The sequence below is a fragment of the Heterodontus francisci genome, chromosome 1 (assembly GCF_036365525.1).
Source record: "Heterodontus francisci isolate sHetFra1 chromosome 1, sHetFra1.hap1, whole genome shotgun sequence".
Taxonomy (NCBI): Eukaryota; Metazoa; Chordata; class Chondrichthyes; order Heterodontiformes; family Heterodontidae; genus Heterodontus; species Heterodontus francisci.
Genome location: NC_090371.1, coordinates 205,177,986 through 205,203,435, shown reverse-complemented (window position 1 = coordinate 205,203,435; position 25,450 = coordinate 205,177,986). Strand labels below are relative to the sequence as shown.

Here is a 25,450-nt window from a genome sequence, read left to right as displayed (position 1 = left end):
ATCTGTTCTTGCAAGTTATCCCTTTATGCCCTTATATTATTTTGGTGAACCTGTGACGAACCCCTCCTGACGTTTGGTGACAAAACTACATTCAATACTCCAGATGAGGTTTGAGCAAAGCTGTATACAACTGATGCATCAATTTCTCATTTTTGTTTTCCAGCCCCTGGAGATAATGGTTAACATTCCATTAGGCTTTTTCACTTCTTTTTAGAATCAAAGAATCATACAGTGCAGGAGTAGGCCATTCAGCCCATCATGCCTGTGCTGATTTTTTTGAATAGTCCCACTGTGCAGAGTGTTCCTGTTGTTGTTAGTAACACTGTTAAACTCCAGAAAGCTTGTTATGGAAGGATAATGCTGGAGCCTATCTTTACTCAGTTTCACATTTACTGTGCAGAATGAAAGGATTACAAACATGTAGCTCCTCACTCAAACACTTCACCAGTCTCAGTGAGTGTCTGCTTATAAGTGCTCAAGTAAGACCCCAATTAACACGCTCCACCTGCATATAATTAAACATTGATACACAATTAACAGATTAACATACTACACTGTCAAGTGGCATGTATATCAATGTTGGTCTTAGTACAGGTGTAGTTTATTGGAGGGTTCCAAGACTGAGATGGATGTCAGACATGGCCATTAAGACAGGGGGAGGAAATTATTCAGCTGACGTTTCCTTCGAAAAGCTGCTGCCAAAGAACTCTACTGCTGGTTTCTGTTGGAACCTTCCTGCTTCTTCTTCAGCCTCTATGTCATTAGTGTTGTCTTCCTCATCTTACTGTAGGTCCTCATCGTTTGTTGGGTTCACATGTTGCACTCTACCACTGCCTCCCCCCACGCCCCTGCCCCACCCCTTAGAGAGCAAAATAATGCATCATACAGCAAACCACTATCACACTGGGTTGTAACAGAGGAAGCCACTAGGCCTGTCCAGGCAGTAAAGTCATTGTTTGAGAACTCCAATGGTCAATGTTCAATAGGAGTTCCAGATGACCCGTGAATCTGATTGTAGCACAGTTCGGTCACTGAGCATGTGTATCCAAGAGGAGTCATGAGCCAAGTGTGTAGGGAATAACTCACGTCTCGAAATAGCCTCGCATTTGCTGTTCAGGGACAAAGAGAGGGGAATGGAGATATGCCCATGCAAATATGGTGCCTCTGGCAAAACTCACCATAACACAGGAAAACTACACACAACCACTGGATCAAAACATATGTAGAATTTGAAAATACTGTCAGAAGCTGAAAAGGCAGAGTCTGTGTTTTAATGGATGGATTGGGTAATAGTTTAACACAGGAATGCGGAGTGGTCCCGAATGCTCTTCTTGACCAAGACCCCATGAATTCTTAATGTGGCTATGAATGGGGCTCTAGGAGGTGAATCAGAGCAGCCTGAGTGACTCTCTCTGATTTTCTGGTTACTGAGAGCTGCACAGTAACGAAATTTGTGGTACGGCAGTATTACTAATTGATCCTTTTTTTAAACTTTTTATATATTTACTGTAAATCCTAAGGAGGAAACAATGGAGATCATTTAAAGTGTCACCAACTAGCAGTAATCTGGTGAAGCGAACTGCTCACACTTTCTTGAACCTGTTCAAAGGGTGAGTATTCTAGCCAAAAAAGTGAAAGATTACTACCAGTTGGCAGAGAAGACTACCACACTATCATTTACTTGGGAAATCAAATGGGAGAAATGTAAACTGAAGTTTTGGGATAGGCTGTTCCAGACACTAAAACAACCTGAAATCCAGCCCCCGCACCCCCTCCCCTCCAGTACTAAAGGAAAAAAAAGAGAGAACTTGCATTTATATAGCACCTTTCACAATCTCAGGACATCCCAAAGCACTTCACAGCCAATGAAGCACTTTTAAAGTATAGTCACTATTGCAATGTCGGGAACATGGCAGCCAATATGGACACAGCCAGGTTCCACAACCAACAATGTGATAATGACAGATAATCTATTTCACGATGTTGGTTGAAGGGTAAATATTTGTCACAACACCAAAGAGAACTCCCCTGCTCTTCTTTAAAATATTGGCATGGGATCTTTCACCACCTAAGAGGACAGGCAGGCCTCAGTCTAACATTTCATCTGAAAGACAACATCTCCGACAGAGCAGCACTAGTGTGTGAGCATAGATTTTGTGCTGAAGTGTTTGCTGTGGGACTTGAGCCCACAGGGGAGAATGCAGCCAACTGAGGCATGGCTCACACTACAACAATGAGCCTCATCTGATGGAAATCAGTAGAAGTGACGGATACTTTCAGCTACCTGGGGCTTTCCTACAGCATCTATATAACAAAATCAATATCTCAACAAAGTTTGATGATTTTCTTTGAAAAATTATGATTTTTGTCCCGGACAGTTTCTAACTTTTGCTTTGCAACAGTCTATAGTAAAAAAAATATATAAAATGTTTCATTGAACAAAACTGGTGCATAATTTGAAAGATGGACATTTTCCAATGCTCACACATATATTGCACAATGCCATCTGCTTGTCATTCCTCTTGCTCATGATGTAATTTTCATACTTTCCGACAGTTTATTTTGTTCCTAGATGAAATGCAGATTCAACACAGTTTTAGTGCCTCTGTTTCTCGAGTGTTGGTAAGTGAGAACATTTGTGCTAATTGAAATTACCTCAACAGATTTAGTTCAATATAACTTCTATAAACCTGTCCATGTTCCATATCCTGTTTATTTTTATCTGAGTTTGGTAAGATATGAAAGTCTGGGCTGAATCCAATATTGTGCTAATCACACTCCCAGAGATTTGATTATTTGCGGTAAAAAGTCTGCCTGGTTTTCATTTTCGTTTTTGAATTGTAGAATTGTATAACTGGAGAATCAGACCTTGGATTCCTTCCATCGAGAACTATTGCAGGATACTTCTGTGAAGAAGAAATAGAATCATCCGAACATTCACCAAAGGGTAAACATTTATTCTGAATGCTTTAGTCACTTTAATTTAGAAATATTTCAGGTGGAGTTTTGTAAGAGTACTTTTACTGTGAAAAGTAAATATCAAGGCTGCCCAGTGAAAAAGCAGGAAATCTATGGGCGAGCGGTCAAAGGTTTTCTAGCCAACTTTTAGTTCTGTTTTATAACAGCACAAGTCCACTGAGTATGTGGTAATATTTAAATTTTCAGCTTCAGAAACATATGGTAATTCAGTGCTGTCTACTAGGAGTATGCAAAATAGAGATTATTCTTGAGGTTTATACATAAATCGTCCACTGTACTGCTCTTATAAAAGTTTGTGTATTTTTATAATTAATAATTAGAGAATTGTTTATTTTCCTGGCTTTTTTTAAACCTCATTGCTAAACACAGACCCATACTTCCTAGTCTGCTTTAAATTTTGAATTATTCAAATTGTTACCAGGAATGAGCGATTAGAATTATGACCTGGATTTTGTGATAGTTATAATTGCCAAACTGTCATAGTTCATGTTCATTACTCCACTGAAACTGACAGCAAGTTCCAGAATCTGCTTGGGCACAGTTAAATGTGGAAACCCAGAAGTTGCTGTCAGTGATTCTATGCTTCCCCATTGGGTATGCTGTTGAAGTCCCCCAGACTGAAATCAATTAAAAATCACTGTAATAATGAAAACTTCCACTTTTACGCTGAGTCTTGCTGTAAAAATCTGTGAAAAGATCACACCTTGCTGAATGAAGGTTTTTGACAGTGTACTAAGCTCATAATTACTGCTGAACAACGTCTCTAGCCCTGAAAAACTAATTTTATAATTGTGGAATGCCAAATTTCTCCATTATGATGAACAATTCTGCATATTTTTAATGTTTTTGTAGATAATTTTCATTTATTTTAGCTTCTATTTTAATCCCATATGTTTGCCCCGATCTTTATTTAACACTCTGTAAAATCATATCAATAAAAAGGAGACTCAGTGCTTTTAACTTCCGAGTTTGTTATCTGCGAGAATTCTTCAATGTGATTGGCGGCTTACCCTGTTTGATGATATCATTGTTTCTGGACATCTGGAGATCCCCTTAACCTGGCGCCAGATTCAAATTAACGTCAGGAAAGTTGAAATCCTCAACACAGAGGTCATTAGATATTTATGGACAGCTTTCTTTGATGCTATCGTTTAACTCTTGACCACATAATCTGTGCCTAAAAAGAAAGACTTGAGAAATTAATGATTATTACTGGAGTTGCAAAGGTTAAGGATTGATATGAAGAGGTCTTCAAGAATAAGAAAGCTTATTGTATACTATTTAGTGATAGATTGTTACCACTGTTCAATAAGACATTTATGAGAGGCCATTAATCTAAGGTCATTACAAATAGAATCAGTACAGAGGTTTGAAAAATAACTTTAAATAGACTTTCAGCCACATACCATTGTTGAAGCATACTTCATAAATACTTCTAAAAGGGAATTAGTTGCTTGAAAAGGAAGAATATTAAAGGCTATGGGGATCGATCAGGAGATAGGATTAGATTTGATGGCTCATGGAGGATAACATTGACGTGAACCAATTTCTGCATGATTGTTGCCTTGTTTATGTGGGAAAATGGGTCAATAGGTAAATGAAAATGAATTAAGAGCGGGTCCTGCCAACTGGCTGTCCGATGCATGCCTGACTCAATTTTTGAGCAGATCTTGAAGTTTGCAACGAGCACTTCCAACTGAAACATGCGGGAGCCTTATTTAAGTAATTAAATAGCAGTCACATGCCCATTGTAGGAACCTGATGCGATTTTTGTGTACGAATGGGCAAGGCATGCCTTCCACATGCCTTGTCCATTGGTCTTTGGCACGGAGCAGCCTAACCAGCTAGATTGCTCCAGCAATGGTTCACTTTTTTTCCTATATTTTTTGTGGGGTCAGGAGCGCAGAACCCACCTGGAATAACTCCTTCTTTAGATCCTTACGGCCAGCTGACTTAGTATAGGCATGGGGCGATTTCCCACCCTGCCTGACTAATGAGCTGCTTCAGTATATCTTTGGCCCTTGTTCCTTGCTGGATGCAGGCTAATGATCCCTGATCATCCAAGGTTCAGGGGTACTGCTGCTGTGATCGGGTGGGTGGTGCAATCACCGCAACAAGCCAAAATCGGTCCCACAGACTTGATGGTCCTGATATTAATGCAGAGGTGGGATCTGAATGGTGAGGGACTTGGGAACCAACATGTAACATTATAGGATGGATAAGAAGGGTTGATTATAATGGGATGTCTGATTACCTTTTACTTCTGCGTTTTGCAACACCACTGCGCTTGAGCAGGCATGATGTAATTTCCCCTCGACTATTTAAAGGCTCAGTTCAGAGATGAAAAAGAGGGGGAGGTTTGGAGCTCATAAGATTATAGATTGAAAGGCGAGTGTCGGGATGGCTGCCAAGAGAGCCAAGGCTGCACCCAGGTGCACTGAAATAACCCTCAGTGTTTTGCTGGTTGCAGTAAAGACCAGAGGGAGATCTTGTTTCCCAGCAGTGTAGAAAAGAAACCTGCTGCCACAACAAAGAAGACATGGATGGAGGTAGCACAGGAGGTGAGCTGCAGGAGTGCCACCATGAGGTGCCACTAATGCTGCAGATGCTTCAAAGGCATAGCCTGGTCAGTGAAGGTGAGGTAAGTTTGAGATGCACCTACATCCTGTATTGCACCCCTTTTCACTCTGACTTGTCAATTGTACTCCATTCACATCACTCCGCACACACACTTCATTTTTCCATTGTTTTGTTTAAATGCACATCCTCTCATCCCCACTCCCCTCACATTCTCACCTCTCACTACTCCATTCTTCACTGTCACTCACCCCAACCTTCCTGTAACCCGGTATCACCTCATTCAGTTCTGCGATTCTCAGCACGTGTCCTCAAATGATACAGTCAACATACTCATCAAATGTGTGCTAGTGCCAGTCCACACGATGCACTGCCTGATTGTCAGCCTCACCGAATGAACTCCATCCATTGGGTGCACATACGCCTTACAGCCAATCAAAGGTTCTATCATGTCAGCCTTGCAGGAACAGAGAGCACAGAATGCCAGAGTATAAAAATCAGAGGCAGACTCCACGCCCCCACCTCTCTGAAAAATTATTGAACTTTACCTGGCAGAGAATGAGGCTCTGGAGATTAGGAATATTTCAGCCACCCGATGCATCAGAGGAGGTGAGGTTGGTTGTGCATGGGAGCAAGGTGGTAGCATTAATCTCTCAGACACATATCTCCTACAAGATAAAGTCAACTTGAGTTGACTTCAGTTGACCAAATATTTAATCGCTTTAATCATGTGTATTTCAACATTTGTAAAGTTCCATGTCTAAATCATGTCTGTCTATTCTCTCCTCCCAGGACAGCATGCAAGGAAAATGAGTCCCATCCCAGGGATGATGAGGACTCCTCAGTGAAACTCATTCCTACTGAAGGTGCACCATCACAGGACACTTGCGTTGCAATCACTAGCGCAGGTACCAATGCATTGATAGGGCCTGTTAGGCAGATGGGACGTCACTTGATGATTGGCACGGTACAAGTGAGCCCAAGGGTGACAGGGAAAGCTGTGGCGAGTCCACATCAGAGGGCGCATTCCTCTCCAACCTCTGTTCAGCTGCACAGAGATGCTGAACCTGGGGGTCCATCAATTAAAATGAAATTGCTAGAGGTCAGCAGCAACTGTACAAGGTACTGGCAGTCCTGCCAGGGACACGATCTACAATGGCAAAGAACATTTATATCGTGATGTTGCAGAGCTTTTCAATCATACAATGTTCCATTGAAACTCTGGCTGCCCCAAGGCAAATTGAATCATGGAGCACTAATGAGCTTCTCAGGCCCATATCATGGCCTTGCAGGCTCTGAATGTTGACATGTTTACTGGCTACCACATGCTAACAGTAGATTTCAAGGCTTCACTGAGCCCAAGGTCACTTCCCGCAGAGAGGCAGCACTGTTGAACCACTGACCAAGGCGGGGGAAGATGGTAATAACGGAGAGAAAAGTGTGCTCACTTCTCAGAGCATAAACATATCTCTTCCATTGCCCACCCCCCCCCAACCCCAGCTACAGCTTTCTAGACTTAATCTTGCATTCAATAACTTGAGATCATAACCTCTGCCCCCAATTTTGGACAGTAGCTGTTGGGGATGATTCTGCTTTCCCCATTTATACCACCTCTAGACCTATCTTTCGTTTCTTTACTTGTCCCATTACCATCTGCTCTGGCCTTGCACCATCATCTCTTTTGTTACTTAATCTCCTTAATCCCCTATCACAGACCTTCCCTTTTGTTCTTTCCTCTCTTCCTGCCATGTACCTTCCCACTATTCCCTGTCTCTATACTTGCTTACAACATGTTACATTTCTAACTTTTCCCAGTTCGGATGAAAGGTCATCGACCTGAAATGTTAACTCTGTTTCTCTCTCCACAGATGCTGCCAGACCTGCTAAGTATTTCCAGCATTTTCTGTTGTTATGACAGGAAAAGAAAAGCTTTATAATTCACCAAGGGTATGCAGAAGGGTGTAATTTTATATTTGTTATTGTTATTTAATTGGTAAAGCACATTAAGGCTGCAAAATTCACCGTCGGTAGCCAGGTAACAAGAAAAATGGCGGGGGAATCTGCTCCTATTGACGTCTAATGCAGTCGGTGCCGATCATCATGTTTTGAAGGACAATAGCATGGACGTCTTATTCATGCATTGGAAGCATGCAGCGTCGGCAGATCGTGATGTCAGTCGGCATCTAACATTGATTTGGTGCCCAACCTGCCACTTTGGACCTCACTGCTCCTGTTAACCCACTTTCTTAAACATGAGTTCAACTGCATGATGGAGCCCTGACCAGCATTACTTAAAAGGATCGCCATTCAATGTGCTTTTGACTTTCATTTTGCTGTTGCACAGTTAGTGGAAGTACTGTGTTGTTGGAGAGCTGACAGGAGTTGTTTCAGTCAGAAGGGAGAGGTGTTGGACCTTTGGAAGGAATGGTGTGGTTTTGAAAAGCCTCTGAGGGCAACACTTATGCCCAGTCATGGGGGCTATAGTTGCAGTTCCACTTGGGCTATAGCACAATGTGGAGATGGAGCAGAGGCAGCAGAAAGGTGAAGCTGTTTTCAGAGGAGGGGGAACAGAGGTCTCAGTAGGAGGCCTTACCTATCTAGGGTCTTTGGAGAGCACTTCTCCTACCTACACTTCAGCCAGGAACAGTGTCTGTGGTGGCTATGCTTAACCAAGGAGGTGGTGATTAAACTGTACCACCTCCTCGAATTGGATCTGCTGCTACCGAGCAGGATGAGGATGGTGCTGCCTGTGCCCGTCAAGGTGACGGTGGCCCTCAATTTCTACACCAGTTGATCCTTCCAGGTTGAAGCCAGTGATATTGGCAACACATTGCAGTTCACCGTCCATCGCTATATCTGGGAGGTCACACAGGCCCTGAACACAAGGAGAGGGGACGTCATTGTCTTCTCTCTAAGCAGGAGAAGTGAGCATGTGGCTTTGCCAGGATAATGGTTTTTCCAATAGTGCAGGGAGCCATCGACTGCACAAATGGCTTTGTTGGTGCTGCATATCAATAGGAAGATGTACCGGAATCGCAAAGGGTTCCACGCCCTGTACAAGCAGTTGGTATGCAATGACCTCCAGAGAATCATGTTGGTGAATGCCCATTATCCTGGCAGCAGCCATGATGCTTTCCTACCACGCCAGTCTGCAGTTCCAGCCATCTTCGATCCATCATGTTGATCCAGAGGGTGACTGCTCTGCGACAAGGGCTATCTGCTGTGCACATGACTAATGGTTCTCCTGCACCACCCAACCACATGCGGACAGCGCTGCTACAATGAGAACCAAGCTACAACTAGGAATGTCTTGGAGCAGACCATTAGCATCCTGAAACAACAGTTCCACTGCTTGGAACACTTGGGAGAGCCTTCCCATACTTGCCGGAGTGTGTGTCCTGATTCGTGGTGGTCTGTTGCCTCCTCCACACCTTGCCACCAGGGCTTCGATGTGCACCTAAGGGGGAGGAAAGGAGGAGGCATTTGGCACATCAGTGCTCTGGACGTCCTGTCCTCACTTTCCCACCTTACAGAGTCACAGAGCATCACAGTGTCCTCTTGGCCAAAATCCTGAAATAAAAGACACAACAAAACAAACATTCCATATCAGCTTTATTGAACAAAACTCAACTGTTCACCCTTGTGCATTTCCTTAAGAGCCTGTCTTGCAGCCTGTCCTAGTGCTGTTACACAGCGCTACCCCAGTGGCTGCAGCATGGCTGGTGGATGGCTGCTGACTTTCATGGTGAGATTGCAGATGGTCTTGCAGGATGCCCTCGTGCAGCTCTGAGTTTTGAGGGCCCGGCTTTGGACTGTATCACCTTGGCATGAGTAACAGCAGGCTGGACTGACTGGCTGACAGGCAACTGTGGGGTCACTGGTGGAGTGGCAGTTGTGGGAGGACAATTGCTGTCATCCTGAGAGAGGACAGCAGGTTGGTGCTCCACGGAGAAACTGCTACTCACCCAGGGTGGCACCTCAGCAATCTGAGTAATCTGCTGGAGGACAGATTGCTGGACTGCTGTGAGACACTGCAAGCCCCTTTGAGTACTGGTATCTGCAGCCATGATGGTCGCAGTCTGAGCCTGCATGGCACTAAGCTAAGATTTCATGACCTCAGTCTGAGCATCCACTGCAGCACTGAGACCTTTGGTGGTTTCTGCTTGTGCTGTAGTGGAAGTTGAGACATCAGCCATCAGATGTGCATCATGGATGGGCCCTCAAGTGCTGTCATGGCCAACCCTACCACGTTTGAAAGGATAGGCTCCAAGTACTGCGAGAAACTCTGTGTCAAATTGGAGCTGGACTCCTCCATGCTCTTTGACAGTGACAATTGACTTTCTGGCAGGCCTGCCAATGCAACTAGCATTTCTGGCTGGGTTTTTATGGGCTGCAGTGGCCCTAGCCACTGACCAGAAAGTCAGGGATAATCCTGCCTCAGCCAGTCATGGAAGCCCCAACTGTAGTTTATGTACCTCAGGCAATTAATTGCCTGCTGTCAGGGCTTTCATCCCTTTAAGGGATGAGGTCCTGCCCGCCAGAGTTGCCAGCAAATCGGATGGCCGGCAGCTCTTCAATCAATCCCAGTAGTGCCACTTGGAGCGGTGGCCGTTCCTGGGACTGCAGCAGGCCAGGAGCAGCGATGGAGGAAGCCCCGGAACAAAAGTAAGTCGGGTCGGGATCATCAGGGCCAATCAGACAGGCCCTGCCAAGGGATGTGGTGGGGAGGTGTTCAGTCGTGAGGGCAAGGGGGGCTCTTTCAGTGGGGGGACGGGGGGGGGGCCGGGGAGGGTGCTGCAGCTCAGTGCCCGACCAGGAAGGCCCACCTCACCGAGCCTGCAAGGAAGCTGCCAGGGTATACCTGGTGACCTCACCACATGGCAAAGTGCCCACCTGCTACTGGGAAAATACCAGTGGTGGCCGGAAAAGGCCACTTAATGGCCTCAACTGGCCTAAGGGTGGGAGGGCTGTCCGCCACCTTTCTTGCTGCTGGTAAAATGCCAGTGGCAGCGGGAGGGCGACGGGCATGAAACCCCCATCCCACCTGATATTACGCCTGCCGCGACTTCCTAGCACACTCCCTGGTTTCCTGTAAAATGCCAGCCTCTGTGTGTGAGCCCACCAGTCATTTACTGTACACTGCCCCATTGTAATCCTCATCTGAGTCCTCTGCAGTAAAACTCATCCGTGACCTCGCCCTCTGGGGCGCTGGCACACACCCTATCCTTTCCCTCTGGCCTGGTTGTACCCATTCATGCTCGGTGACTCACCTCTTGCTGATCCTGCCTCTATACTTCCCTCTAAAGTCCTCAGTATGAAATCTGAGGCGGTGGCTGCGAGTGTCAGATCAAGTGACGGTGATTCTTCTTCAAGGTCTGCTCTTCCTCTAGGCCTTTATCCTCAGGCACCACTGACTGGTCAGGTGGCACTTCTTGAGTATCTGAAAGCACAAATGCATTGCGGAAGGGTTGGGGTGGGGATAGGGGATGTTGATGGAAAGCAAGTGGTTCACGGTTACACCATCTGCAGTTTGTACATCATACCAGATTGCAGGATGAAGGTTAAATGGGATTTGAGAAGGTGCATAAGGCAGGAACTTACATGATCCTGGATGGTTTCAGCTATGGCTCTGGTGATGGCCTCAATGATGTCACACCAATAATGCCGAGCACTGTCTCCTCCAAGGGAGTGAGGACTTGCAGCCGTGACTGCCCCCCACCGGTTCATGGCCTGCTGTTATGGGCTACTTTGTCCTGCAAGAGAAAGGGAGTGTGTTGTTGTCATGTGTTTGGGTGAAGTGCCTGTCATAGCTGAATTGCTGGAAGTATGTGGAAGCTCTTGAGATGTGGGTGTGAGGCTTGCAGCAGGGATAAGTGTGTTAAGATGAGATGAATCATTTTAATGTTGGACATGAATCCTGATTGCTAGAGATTGTTGATGGGTGGGTGATGGGGGTGTGGTGCATTGAGCAGTGTGTGAGGTTGATGGTGCAGTTGGTTAGATATGGCATTTAAAGATGCATTCATTGCCCTTGACTATGTGTGAGGTCATTGAACATTTTCCAGCACTGTATCCAGGACCTTGGGATCAGAGTCCTGACTGTCTTTTTTTATTTATCCTTGGCATGTGAGTGTCACTGGCAAGACCAGCATTTATTGCCCATCCCTAACTTCCCTTGAGAAGGTGGTGGTGAGCCACCTTCTTGAACCGCTGCAGTCCATGTGGTGCAGGTACACCCACAGTGCTGTTAGGGATGGAGTTCCAGAATTTTGACCCAGTGACAGTGAAGTAACGGTGATATAGTTCCAAGTCAGGATGGTGTGTGGCTTGGAGGAGAACTTGCTGATGGCCGTGTTCCCATGCATCTGCTGCCCATGTCCTTCTAGGTGGCGGAGGTTGTGGGTTTGGAAGATGCTGTCGAAGGAGCCTTGGTGAGTTGCTGCAGTGCATCTTGTATATGGTACACACTGCTGCCACTGTGCGTTGTTGGTGGTGGAGGGAGTGAATGTTTAAGATGGTGGATGGGGTGCCGACCAAGTAGGCTGCTTTGTCCTGGATGCCGTTGAGCTTCTTGTGTGTTTTTGGAGCCGCAATCATTTAGGAAAGTGGAGATTATTTCATCACACTCCTGACTTGTGCCTTGTAGATGATGGACAGGCTTTGTGAATTCAGGAGGTGAATTACTCACTGCAGGATTCCCAGCCTCTGACCTATTCTTGTAGCCGCAGTATTTATGTGGCTGGTCCAGTTAAGTTTCTGGTCAATGATAACCCCCAGGATGTTGATAGTGGGAATTTCAGTGATGGTAATGCCATTGAATGTCAAGGGGAGGTGGTTAGATTTTTCCTTGTTGGAGATAGTCATTGTCTGGCACTTGTGTGATGGGAATGTTACTTGCCACTTATCAACCTAAGCCTGAATGTTGTCCAGGTCTTGCTGCAGGCAGGCACACACTGCTTCAGTATCTAAGGAGTTGCAAATGGTGCTGAGCACTGCAGTCATCAGTGAATATCCCCACTTCTGATCTTATGATAGAGGGAAGGTCTGGCAGATATGTCCTTCAGGACTTGGCCAGCTTGGTCATTACTGGTGCTACCAAGCCACTCTTGGTAATGGACATTGAAGTTGCCCACCCAGAGAAAATTCTGTGCCCTTACTACTCTCAATGCTTCTTCCAAGTGGTGGTCAACATCTGCTCCACTGCTTTCTAAGAACTTGTCTGGAGGCCTCCTGGCCTCTGTGGAAAGAAAAAGTGGTATGGACAATAAGTCAGAGATAAAGGAGTGCTGAATTTTGGAGGGCAGTAGGGCTGGAGGACATTGCAGAGATCAGGAGGAGGGAGGCCATGGAGGGATTTGCACACGAGGATGAGAATTTTAAGATAAACGCATTTGGGTCTGGGACCAATGTAGGTCAGCAAGCACAGAGGTGATGGGTGAATGGGATGACATGCAAGTTAGGATATGAAAGCATAGTTGTGGTGATCTGACATTTATGGAGGGTGGAAGATGGGAGGCCAACCAGGACAGCATTGGCATAGTCAAAGTCTGGAAATAACAAAAGCATGGGTGAGGGTTTCAACAACATAAGGGCTGAGGCATGGTTGGAGATGGAGGTGGATGTAGGTGATCTTGGGGATGGAGAGGACATGGGGTCGGAAGCTCAGCTCAAGGTCATGTAGCATGTCATGGTTGCGAACAGACTGGTTCAACCTGAGAGTGACATGAGAAGGGGATAGAATTGATAGGTAGGGAACAGAGTTTGCAGCAAGGGCTGAAGACGATGGCTTTTGTCTTCTCAATGTTAAACTGGAGAAAAGTATGGCTCATGGAGGACTGGATGTTGGACAAGCAGTGTGTGAATCCAATGGCATTACCAGTCATGCAATGTAATTATGTCAATCATTGTGCCTGCCTCTATAAACATTTCAACTATGTAAAAAAAATCAAGTGCAAAATGAAAAGTCAATTTCTTTACTTGCTACTTGAGGGAGATGTGATTTCACTTTGGTGTTGTGGTTCGAGTAATTGAGCATGCTGCTATATTTTCACATTGTTCACAGCACTGCTGTTGTTATTGTCTGTAATATTGAGGTTGAATTTCTGCTAAGGTTCTCCCCCCTCATCTATCTTAACTTCAGAGGTAGAGCCAGGGAAACCCTGGAAATAATGGGCTGAATTTTAGTTTCTGGGTCCCAACCCTGACACCGGGCTGAATTCTGGGTCGGGAACCCGGAAGTGGCTGTGGTGGGACCCTGAAGGAACTGGGAATGCCAGTGGGAGTGCCTGAGGCTCTGGGAGGCTGGCAGCCCCCCTGGGAGAGGTGGGTGCTGCTGCTGTAGGTGGGGGACTGTGGGGGTGCCGGAAGATGGAGCTACCTTCCGAAGACTTATAAATGATACAAAACATACTGTGGCCACAGCTTCCAGGCGATCATTGCAGAGGGGGGTCCCCTCCACAGTGTGGCCTGCGGCCGCCATTGTGGCCCTCTTAAATGCCTCGATTGAACCTGCATCTGTCATATTCTCAGGCAGAGTATCCCAGATTCTAACCACTCACTGCGTGAAAATGGTTTTCCTTATGTCTCCATTGCTTCTTTTGCTAATTACCTTAAATTTGTGCCCGGTCATTATCGATCCTTCCAACAGTGGGAACAGTTTTTCCATATTTACACTATCCAGTCCCCTCATGATTTTGAATACCTCTATTAAATATTCTCTTGGCCTTCTCTTCTCCAAGGAAAACAAACCCAACTTCTCCAACCTATCTTCATAACTGAAGTTCCTCATTCCTGGAACCATTCTCGTGAATCATTTTTGCACTCTCAGGACTGGACATAACACTCCGAACCAGTGTTTTATGCAAGTTTAACATAACTTCCTTGCTCTTGTATTCTATGTGCCTATTAATAAAGCCCAGGATACTGTATGCTTTATTAATCACTCTCTCAACCTATCCTGCCACCTTCAATGACTTATGCACATATACATCCAGCTCCCTCTGCTCCTGCACCCCCTTTAGAATTATACCCTTTACTTTATATTGTCTCTCCATATTCTTCCTACCAAAATGAATCACTTCATACTTCTCTCCATTAAATTTCATCGACCACTTGTCTGCCCATTTCACCAACCTGCCTCTGTCCTTTTGAAGTTCTACACTATCCTCCTCGCAGTTCACAATGTTTCCAAGTTTTGTATCATCCATAAACTTTGAAATTGTGCCCTGTACACCAAGGTCTAGGTCATTAATATATATCAGGAACAGCAAGGGAACCAACACTGACTCTTGGTGAACTCCTCAACAAACATTCTTCCAGTCCAAAAAACATCCATTAACCATGGCTCCCTATTGCCTGTCTCACACCAATTTTGTATCCATGTTGCTACTGTCCCTTTTATTCCATGAGCTATAACTTTGCTCATAAGTCTGTTGTGCGGCACTGTATCAAATGCATTTTAGAAGTCCATGTTCATCACATCAACCTTCTCCGTTACCTCATTAAAAATCTGTAGCAAGTTAGTTAACCATGATTTACCATTAACAAATCCATGCCGGCTTTCCTTCATTAACCCACATTCACCCAAGTGACTATTAATTTTATCCCAAGTTATCGTTTCAAGAAACTGCCCCACTACCGATGTTAAACTGACTGGCCGGTAGTTGCTGGGCTTGTCTTTACACCCTTTTTTGAACAAGGTGTAACATTCACAATTCTCCAGTCCTCTGGCAGCACCCCTAAATCTAAGGTGGACTGGAACATTATGGCCTGTGTCTCTGCAATTTCCACTCTCACTTCCTTCAGTATCCTTGGATGCATTTCATCCAGTCCTGGTGCTTTATCAATTTAAGTACATCTAGCCTATCCAATACCTCCTCCTTATCAATTTTAAACCCTTCAAGTGTTTGAATTGCCTCCTTTTTCACTAGACCTGTGCAGCATCTTCTTCCTTGGTAAAACCAGGTGCAAAGTATTATAGAGTCATAGAGAGATACAGCACTGAAACAGGCCCTTCAGCCCACTGAGTCTGTGCTAAGCATTAACCACTCATTTATACGAATCCTACATTAATCCCATATTCCCTACCACATCCCCACCTTCCCTCAATTCTCCTACCACCTACCCATACTTGGGGCAATTTACAATGGCCAATTTACCTATCAACCTGCAAGCCTTTGGCTGTGGGAGGAAACCAGAGCACTTGGCGGAAACCCATGCGGTCACAGGGAGAACTTGCAAACTCCGCACAGGCAGTACCCAGAACTGAACTCAGGTCACTGGAGGTGTAAGGCTGTGGTGCTAACCACTGCGCCACTGTGCCACCCTATTCATTTAATACTTTAGCTATGCCCCTTGTGTCCATTCCCTTCTTGGTCCCTAATTTGCCCCGAACCTCCTTTTGCCACCGTTTTACTATTTATAAGCCTATAAAAGACTTTTGGATCCCCTTTAATGTTAGCTGCCAGTCTCCTTTCATACCCTCTGTTTGCTTTATTACTACCCCTCTGAACCTTCTATAGTCTTCCTGGTTCTCGGGTTCTATTCGCCACCTGACATCTGTTATAAACATACCTTTTCTTCTTCATCTTAATCTCTATCTCTTTTGTCATCCAGGTAGTCTGGATTTGTTTGACCTTTCCCCTTTGAAGGAATATACCTTGACTGTCCCCGAACCATCTTTTCTTTAAAGGCAGCCCATTGTTCATTTACCATTTTACCTGCCAACCTTTGATTCCAATTTATATGGCCCAGATCTACTCTTAACCCCATTGAATTTGGCTTTCCCCTAGTTTATTATTCTTACTTTGGATTGTTCCTTGTCCTTTTCCATAGCCACTAAACCTTATGATACAGTGATCACTGTTCCCTAAATGTTCCCCTGCTGACACTTTAATCCACTTGGTCCACCTCATTCTTCAAGAACCAGGTTCAGCAGTGCTTCCCCTTTCATTGGACTGGAAACATACTGCTGTAGAAAATTTTCCTGGATACACTCTAGGATCTTGCCCTTCACTGCCCTTTACACTACTACTATTCCAGTCTATGTTCAGATAATTAAAGTTCCTTATTATAACTACTTTATAATTCTTGCACATCTCTGTAATTTCTTTGCAAATTTGTTCCCATTGGTTGGTGGCTTATAGGCTATAACAAACAATGTACTTGCATCTTTTATTTTCCTTTGCCCTGGCCAAACAAATTCTGTCCTTGACCCCTCTGGGACATCCTCTCTCTCCAGCACTGCAATGTTCTCCTCAATCAGTACTGCCATCCCTCCTGCTTTCTGTCCTTTCCTATCTTCCATGGACACCTTGTATCCAGGAATATTTAGTAAGCAGTACTGCCCTTTCTTCCATTCTTTGAAAATACATGATTACTATTAATCATTCAAGTTTGGATGTCACAGGTCTTTTATTCTGATGAAATTTATTTTTTCCTTATCATTTTGTCACCTCCTTTCTCCCTTTCCTCCACACCACCCAGGTCTTCCTAGGCAACGTACAAACTGCACAAGCAGGAAATATGTTCCAGGCTCGCTGCCATAAAATGCAGTGCTGACTCCTTTTGAGCTTCCCCTTCCCCCACTTCCTGCTGTAGAAGGTGCTCATAGAGTCATGGAGTTATAGAGCACAGAAAAAGGCCCTTCAGCTCATCCTGTCTGCGCTGGCCATCAAGCACCTATCTATTCTAATCCCATTTTCCAGCACTTGGCCCGTAGCCTTGTATGCTATGGCATTTCAAGTGCTCATCTAAATATTTCTTAAATGTTGTGAGGGTTTCTGCCTCTACCACCCCTTCAGACAGTGTGTTCCAGATTCCCCAACCACACTGGGTGAAAAGATTTTTTCCTCAAATCCCCTCTAAATTTCCTGCCCCTTACCTTAAATCTATGCCCCCTGTTTATTGACACCTCCACTAAGGGAAAAGGTTTCTTCTTATCTACCCTATCTATGCCCCTCATAATTTTGTAGACCTCAATCAGGTCCTCTCTCAGCTTTCTCTGCTCTAAGGAATACAACCCTAGCCTATCCAGTCTTACTTCATGGCTGAAATGCTCCAGCCCAGGCAACATCCTGGTGAATCTCCTCTGCACCTCTCCAGTGCAATCACATCCTTCCTATAGTGCCATGACCAGAACTGCATACATTACTCCAGCTGTGGCCTAACTAGTGTTTTACACAGCTCCAATATAACCTCCCTACTCTTCCATTCTGTGCCTTGGCTAATAAAGGCAAGTATCCCATATGCCTTCCTAACTACCTTATCTACATGTGCTGCTGCTTTCAGTGATCTATGGACAAGTATACCAAGGTCCCTCTGACCCTCTGTACTTCCAGGGTCCTACCATCCATTGTATATTCCCTTGCCTTGTTAGTCCTCCCAAAATGCATCACCTCACACTTCTCAGGATTAAATTCAATCTGCCACTGCTTTGCCCATCTTACCAGCCCATCTATATTGTACTGTAATCTAAGGCTTTCCTCCTCACTATTTACGACACCACCAAATTTTCGTGTCATCTGCAAGCTTACTGATCATACCTCCTATATTCATGTCTAAATCATTAATGTACACTACAAACAGCTAAGGTCCCAGCACCGATCCCTATGGTAGACCACTGGTCACAGGCTTCCATTTGCACAAACAACCCTCGACCATCACCCTCTGCCTCCTGCCACCAAGGCAATTTTGGATCCAATTTGCCAAATTTCCCTGGATCCCATGGGTTTTTACCTTCTTGACCAATCTCCCATGCGGGACCTTATCAAAAGCCTTACTGACGTCCATGTAGACTACATCAACTGCTTTACTCTCATCTACGCACCTAGTCACATCCTCACAAAATTCAGTCAAATTTGTCAGACACCATCTCCCCCTAACAAAGCCATACTATCCCTGATTAATCACTGCCTCTCCAAGTGGAGATTAATCCTGTCCCTCAGAATTTTTTCCAATTGTTTCCCTATCACTGATGTTAAACTCACTGACCTGTAACTACCTGGTTTATCCCTACTACGCTTCTTGAATAATGGTACCACATTCGCTGTCCTCCAGCACCTCTCCTGTGGCCAGAGAGGATTTGAAAATTTGCGACAGCCCCTGCAATCTCCTCCCTTGGCTCACATAGCAGCCTGGGATACATTTCATCTGGGCCTGGGGATTTATCCACTTTTAAGACCGCTAAAACCACGAATACCTCCTCCCTTTCAATGCTAATTTGTTCACGTATATCACAATGCTCCTCCCTGATCTCTATACCTACATCGTCCTTCTCCATAGTGAACACAGATGAAAAGTAATCATTCAAAGCCTCATCTATGTCCTCTGGCTCCACACACAGATTGCCACTTTGGCCCCTAATGGGCCCTACTTTTTCCATGGTTATCCTCTTGCCCTTAATGTACTTACAAAATGCCTTGGGATTTTCCTTTATCTTGTCTGCCAGTGTTTTTTCATGCCCCCTCTTCTCTCTCCTAATTACTTTTTTAAGTACCCCCCTTACACGTTCTATCATCCTGTCGGGCCTCTGTTGTTTTCAGCCCTCTGAATCTGCCATAAGCCTCCTTTTTTTCCTTATCCAATCCTCTATATCCCTTGACATCCAGGGTTCCCTGGGCTTGTTGGTGCTAGCCTTCAGCTTTACGGGAACATGTTGGCCCTGAACTCTCACTATTTCCTTTTTGAATGACTCCCACTGGTCTGATGTAGACTTTCCTACAAGTAGCTGCTCCCCACTCCACTTTGGCCAGATCCTGTTTTATCATATTGAAATCGGCCTTCCCCCAATTCAGAATCTTTATTTCCGGTCCATCTTTGTGCTTTTCCATAACTACCTTAAATCTTGCAGAGTTATGGTCACTATCCCTGAAATGTTCCCCCACTGACACTTATACCACTTGTCCGGCTTCATTCCCTAAGATTAGATCCATTACCCCCCACCCCCCACTTCTCTTGTAGGACTTTCTACGTGCTGGCTCAAAAAGCTCTCCTGGATGCACTTTAAGAATTCTGCCTCCTTTAAGCCTTTTGCACTAAGATTATCCCAGTTAATATTGGGGAAGTTGAAATCCCCTAATATTATTACCCTATTATTTTTACACCTGTCTGAGATTTTCCTACATATCTGCTCCTCTATCTCTTCCTGACTGTTTGGAGGCCTGTAGTACACACCCAGCAAAGTGATTGCCCCCCTTTTTCTTTTTATGTTCTACCCATATGGCCTCATTTGAAGAACCTTCTAAGATATCATCCCTCCTTACTGCAGTAATTGACTCCTTGATCAATAGTATAATGCCACCTCCTCTTTTACACACGCCCCCCTCCCCCGTCACGCCTGAAGATTCTATACCCTGGAATATTGAGCTGCCAGTCCTGCCCTTCCCTCAACCATGTCTCTGTGATAGCAATAAAATCATATTCCCATGCGCTAATTAATGCCCTCAGTTCATCTGCCTCACTTGTAAGATTCCTTGCATTAAAATAGATACAATCCAGCCTTGCAATATTTGCTGGGCCTCCTCTCAGTAATATCCAACTGAGACCACCAATTCAGCAGTGTGGACTTGGGCACTGCACATGATAACAACTTCACCATTATATCTTGCTCATCCTCAAAGGGCATGTCACACCTTGACTTGAATGTTGAGGACATCGAAAGCACAATAATAGAGAAAAGACACTGTTTAAGTAGTGTTTTTTATGTATGAAAGCTATAACAACATCCTCACGCTGTGGCATTCCATCCGGAGGAGGCGAGGGTCCCTGGGAGTCTTCCCTTTGTTCATCAGAGATTTGGCACATAGTGTGTTGCATGCGGTGGCCCGTGCAATAGCGTCTTAATTCGATTTACGGGCTCCCGAGCAGCCTGTAATTTCTGTAGCCTGGGCGGCGAGTCTGTGTGTCACATCTATATATGGAGTGCGAGAGGTTGTAGCTCCTCTTTCATTATTGAGGGGGCTGGTCCTCAATTTCTGGCTGCACTTCAGTCCCGTGCTCCTGATCTTTGGGCACCTGGTGCAGAGGGGAGCAGGCAGATTGGCAGACCTCCTCGTGGGACTATTCCTGGGTTTGGTCAAGATGGCCATCAACATGTCCAGGCAGCCTGACTGCCTGCCTCCCTTCTGTGACTGTATCTGCACCCAGGTGTCCCTGGAGAGGGAGCACGCAATGTCTGCTGGTACACTTCAGGCCTTCCATAACCAGGGCAACTGGAGAACTAAATTGCATCATTACCCTTGGGAATGTCACTTTAGTCTGAGTATCTAAGTTTCCTTTAAAGTTTTTGGTTTTTTGTTACAGTATATTAATGGTGCCCCTTTCAGAAGGGGCATTTAGTTCCTCATTATTGACAACCTTCTGGATCAAAAGAGGTATAATAACATCCTGTCGAGTTCAAGAAAAGCTCAAGCAATTCCATCTAGATATATTTCTAAGGGAACAATAGACAAAAAATGCTGCATTGTACTAATGCTGGTATTATTTTTCATTTCAGACACCTCAGAATGAGAACAATGAGAGCTCCCACTCTGTGGATCCTGCTGGTCATGTTTATTTCTGTACGTACAGCTTTCTTAGAAGGGGACGTTCCCCCAGACAGTGCTTGTCAAAAATGCAACGTGGACAACTTCTGCAACTGCTCTTCGGTGAAGTTAGGGAATATTCCACACGTATTGGAAAACGTATACGGGTTTGATCTTTCCCACAACAACATCTCACAGATTAAGGACACTGATTTCATAACCTATGTGAAACTTAAAAGACTTCTATTGCAATCAAATCAAATCCAGTTTATTGCTGACCAGGCATTCCAGCACAACACAGACCTCGAGTACCTTGACTTGTCTGATAATCTTTTGGCTGAACTGTCACCAAATTGGTTTAAACATCTTTCCAAATTACAATATCTCAATATTTTAGGGAATAGCTACTTGAATCTAGGATCAGGGAGCATTTTCTCAAATCTGACAAGTCTCAGATGGTTAAAATTTGGCAATTGTTTCCTACAACTTCTAAAGGAAGATGACTTTGTAGGAATTACACATCTGGATGAATTTATTTTAACAGCTAATAATTTAAGTGAGTATCGAAAAGGAAGTTTCAGTTCTTTCAGAAATATAAGTCATGTTGTCTTGAGTTTGCATCATACATTTCTGAATAAATCAGGACAAGCTCGGCAGATTCTTGTAGATTTATCAGGATCCATGACCCACTTAGAGCTGAGAGACTTAACATTTACTGGCACAAGTAACAGTACAATATTTACAGTAGGAGACAATTCATCACTGAGAAAATTCACCTTCAGAAATACTTCTCTTACTGACAGTATTGTAGTTAGTTTTATAAATTGTATGAAAAACACAAAATTATCTGAACTAGTAGTGCAAAACTGTGTCCTTTCAGGAACTGGGAATTGGCACAGGATAAACATAAAAAACAACTTATTTCAATCATTAACATTAAATAATATATCCATTAAAAAATTTTATTTATTTTATGATCTTTCAGGTATTTGCCCTCTACTTGAACCCATTAAAACAGCTATACTTACAAAACTAAATATGTTTCTGATGCCCTGTATTGTATCTAAATCGTTTAAAAATGTAGAATACCTTGATTTAACAGACAATTTGCTCAATGACAGAAGTATGCAAGAAACTGTTTGTCCAGGAGCTTGGCCATCTTTGCGTTATCTTATTTTGAGAAAGAATATTTTGAGATCCCTAGGTACAACAAGCCAAAAATTCTTTCCACTGTCTACTCTTACATATTTAGATTTGAGCCAGAATAGCTTCCGTGGCACAAGCATTTCATGCAAATGGTCTGCAAATCTAACATTTCTAAACCTTTCGAGCTGTGATATAAAAAGTATTTCAGAATGCGTCCCTCCAAATGTTGAAGTATTGGATTTAAGTAACAATGCCATCCAAAGTTTTACTGTTAATCTGATTTCTCTCAAAGAACTAAATGTGTCCAATAATCAGTTTAGACGTTTACCAGGTAATGGTTACTTACCAAAGATGGAAATTCTGAAGATCAGCAGCAATAAACTCACCTCACTCACAGGTGAAGAAATCAAGGTGTTTAAGAAGCTTGAATTTTTAGAGGCTGGAAAAAATAATTACATTTGTTCATGTGAATTCCTGTTTTATATGAATCATCAGATAACAGTGCAATTGTTGGATCGAGCAGAAAACTATGTATGTGATTCGCCTTTAATTCTCAGGGGAATGTTGGTACAAAATACTAAGCGCTCTTTTTTTGACTGTCACACAACTTTGTCTCTGGCCTTACTGTGTATTGGCATGTCTTTGGCAGTAGCCATTGTTGGGACGATGTGCTACAAGTATCATGGGATCTGGTATATCCAAATGACATGGGCATGGCTGCAGGCAAAGAGGAAACCAAAGAAAGTGAGGAATAATGATATTTGTTATGATGCATTTGTTTCTTATAGTGAAATGGACTCAGAGTGGGTGGAAACCTTCTTGGTAAGAGAGTTAGAAAGTACTCATCCACCACTGACACTCTGCCTTCATAAGCGTGATTTCATCCCAGGGAAGTGGATAATTGACAACATTATTGAGTCCATTGAGAAAAGTAGGAAAACCCTATTTGTTTTGTCTCAAAATTTTGTTCAAAGTGAGTGGTGCAAGTACGAGCTTGACTATACTCATTTCCGTCTATTTGATGAAAACAATGATACAGCCATACTTGTTCTGTTGGAGACGATCCCAAAGGAGACCATTCCTCAGAGATTCTGCAAGCTTAGAAAACTGATGAATACAAAAACCTATTTGGAATGGCCTCAGGATGAAGTGGAACAACAGAACTTCTGGCTTTCCTTAAAAGTAGCTTTAAAAGACTAAATGAAAATGAGATTCACATTATAGAAAACTGACTAATATACTTCTAAATTAGGCCCTTTAAAATAGAGAAAATACTTTTTTTTGGAATTATGTGACATATACAGCAAAAAATTAAAGGAAAGTGGGTCATGTTAGAAATCCTGTTTCCCAATAACTAGACTATTTTTACTGGATGCAGAACAAAAATAAAGTAAAATACAGCAAGAACAATGAATGAACATTGGGATACAGTTGTAAGCTGTTGAAAAGAACACAATTTTTCATATATTTCTCACATATGTACCATTTGCTTTATGTATGTTTTTTCAAAAAGCTGCTCCTCTCCATATGATCCTGACTGTTCTGGTGTATATTTCCACCAGGACTGGCAAACTATGAACATGTACGAAACTGGCCTTTCTTCATGGATGAATCAAGCCAGTGAACATTTGCAGCTGTATCAACTAGTTGGGTTTTGCAGTTGACCTAATGGAGATTAATAACATAATTATCGTTTAAGGGCATTGAACACAAACCATTGACACATGGTTATAACCAAGTGAAATTCTGGCCTTTTGATGTCACTGAAATGCTCTTCTTGTTAGTTAGTCATCCATGGAAAAGAAAGTTCCTCTTTCAGCACCACAGTGTCTTGTTAGTAGCTTCGTTAATATTGCTTATACAAATCTCACTCGTATTAACATTTTCAGAACAATCGCTGGTTACTGCTTAGCATGGAAGTTCAAAAAGTTTAACATTAAGCCATCAAACCTTCAGTCACAGAATGTATTGAGGAAACAACTTAATTGGTGACTCTTTGGAAGTAAAAATGGTTACATTCTGTCTTTTATAAGTACTCTTATATATAATATTTGTGAAGTGCAACAATGATATATAATTAAAATAAATGAAAATGGACTTGAACAAAGATATCTGGGTGCAGATCTTATAGAAGTATACAAGATATTAAATGATAATTTTTCTTTCTTTGTTCATGGGATGTGAATATTGCTGGAAAGGAAAGAATTTATTGCCCATCCCTAATTGCCCTTGGAAAGGTGGTGGTGAGCTGCCTTCTTGAATTGCTGCAGTCCATATGGTATAGGTACGCCTACAGTACTTTATGGAGAGTGTTCTAGGTTTTTGACCTAGCGACAGTACAGGAGCAGCGATATAATTCAAAGTCAGGATGGTGTATGACTTGGAGGGGAACTTGCAAGTGGTGGTTTTTCCATGTGTTTGCCGCCCTTGTTCTTCTCGGTGGTAGAGGTCGTGGGTTTGGGAGGTGCTGTTGAAGGAGGTTTGCTGTTGAAGGAAGCCGTGCATCTTGCAGATGGTACACACGGCTGCCACCGTGCGCTGGTGGTGGAAGGACTGACTGTTTAAGGTTGTGGTCGGCGTGCCAATCAAGTGGGCTGCTTTGTCTTGTATGGTGTCGAGCTTTTTGAGTGTTGTTAGAGCTGCACTCATCCGGGCAAGTGGGGAGAATTCATTCACATTCTTGACTTGTGCCTTATAGATGGTGGACAGGCTTTGGGGAGAAAGGAGGTGAGTTACTCGCTGTAAGATTTCGAACCTCTAACCTGCTATTGTAGCCACGGTACGTATATAGCTGGTCCAGTTATGCTTCTAGTCAATGGTAACCCTCTGGGATGTTGATGGTGGAGGATTCAGCAATGGTAATGCCATTTAATGTCAAGGGGAGATGGTTGGATTCTCTCTTGTTGGAGATGGTCATTACCTGACATTTGTGTGGCAGGATCATTACCTGCCATTTATCAACCCAAGCCTGAATCTTGTCCAGATGTTGATCAAAACGGTGTGCAGATTGAAAACTGAGTCTGGAGATTCGAGTTTGGTGAGTGGGGATTTTAAGTGTTGTTATCTTTATAAACGTTTGGTCTGCAGTTAGCATTTAACTGGGATTTAACCTCTAGATAAATTAGGGTTAAGAAAGTAAAGTAAGTTTCTTACAGTCTCAAGCAGGGATTAACAGGTTCTACTGCAGAGTAGCTGATTAGTTAAGTAACTGACCAGTTAAATCTGGT

General features: G+C 43.7%; 1 protein-coding gene across 2 annotated transcripts; it reads left to right on the top strand.

Moving 5' to 3' along the window:
* The first annotated feature begins 2,533 nt into the window (after positions 1-2,533).
* LOC137374491 (toll-like receptor 2) lies at positions 2,534-24,332 on the top strand. Of its 2 annotated transcripts, XM_068040684.1 has the most exons (4): positions 2,534-2,622; positions 2,845-2,947; positions 6,349-6,464; positions 21,050-24,332. In XM_068040684.1, exon 4 carries the CDS (start codon positions 21,060-21,062, stop codon positions 23,421-23,423), a length of 2,364 nt encoding a protein of 787 aa, XP_067896785.1. In that variant the 5' UTR covers positions 2,534-2,622; positions 2,845-2,947; positions 6,349-6,464; positions 21,050-21,059; the 3' UTR covers positions 23,424-24,332. The 2 variants fall into 2 exon arrangements, with proteins under 2 accessions (XP_067896785.1, XP_067896776.1); XM_068040675.1 differs by lacking the exon at positions 6,349-6,464.
* Positions 24,333-25,450: the final 1,118 nt, after the last annotated feature.

Bases quoted from the DNA above. Each gene is read 5' to 3' on its own strand.
- LOC137374491 (XM_068040675.1), top strand. From the start codon at position 21,060: ATGAGAACAATGAGAGCTCCCACTCTGTGGATCCTGCTGGTCATGTTT.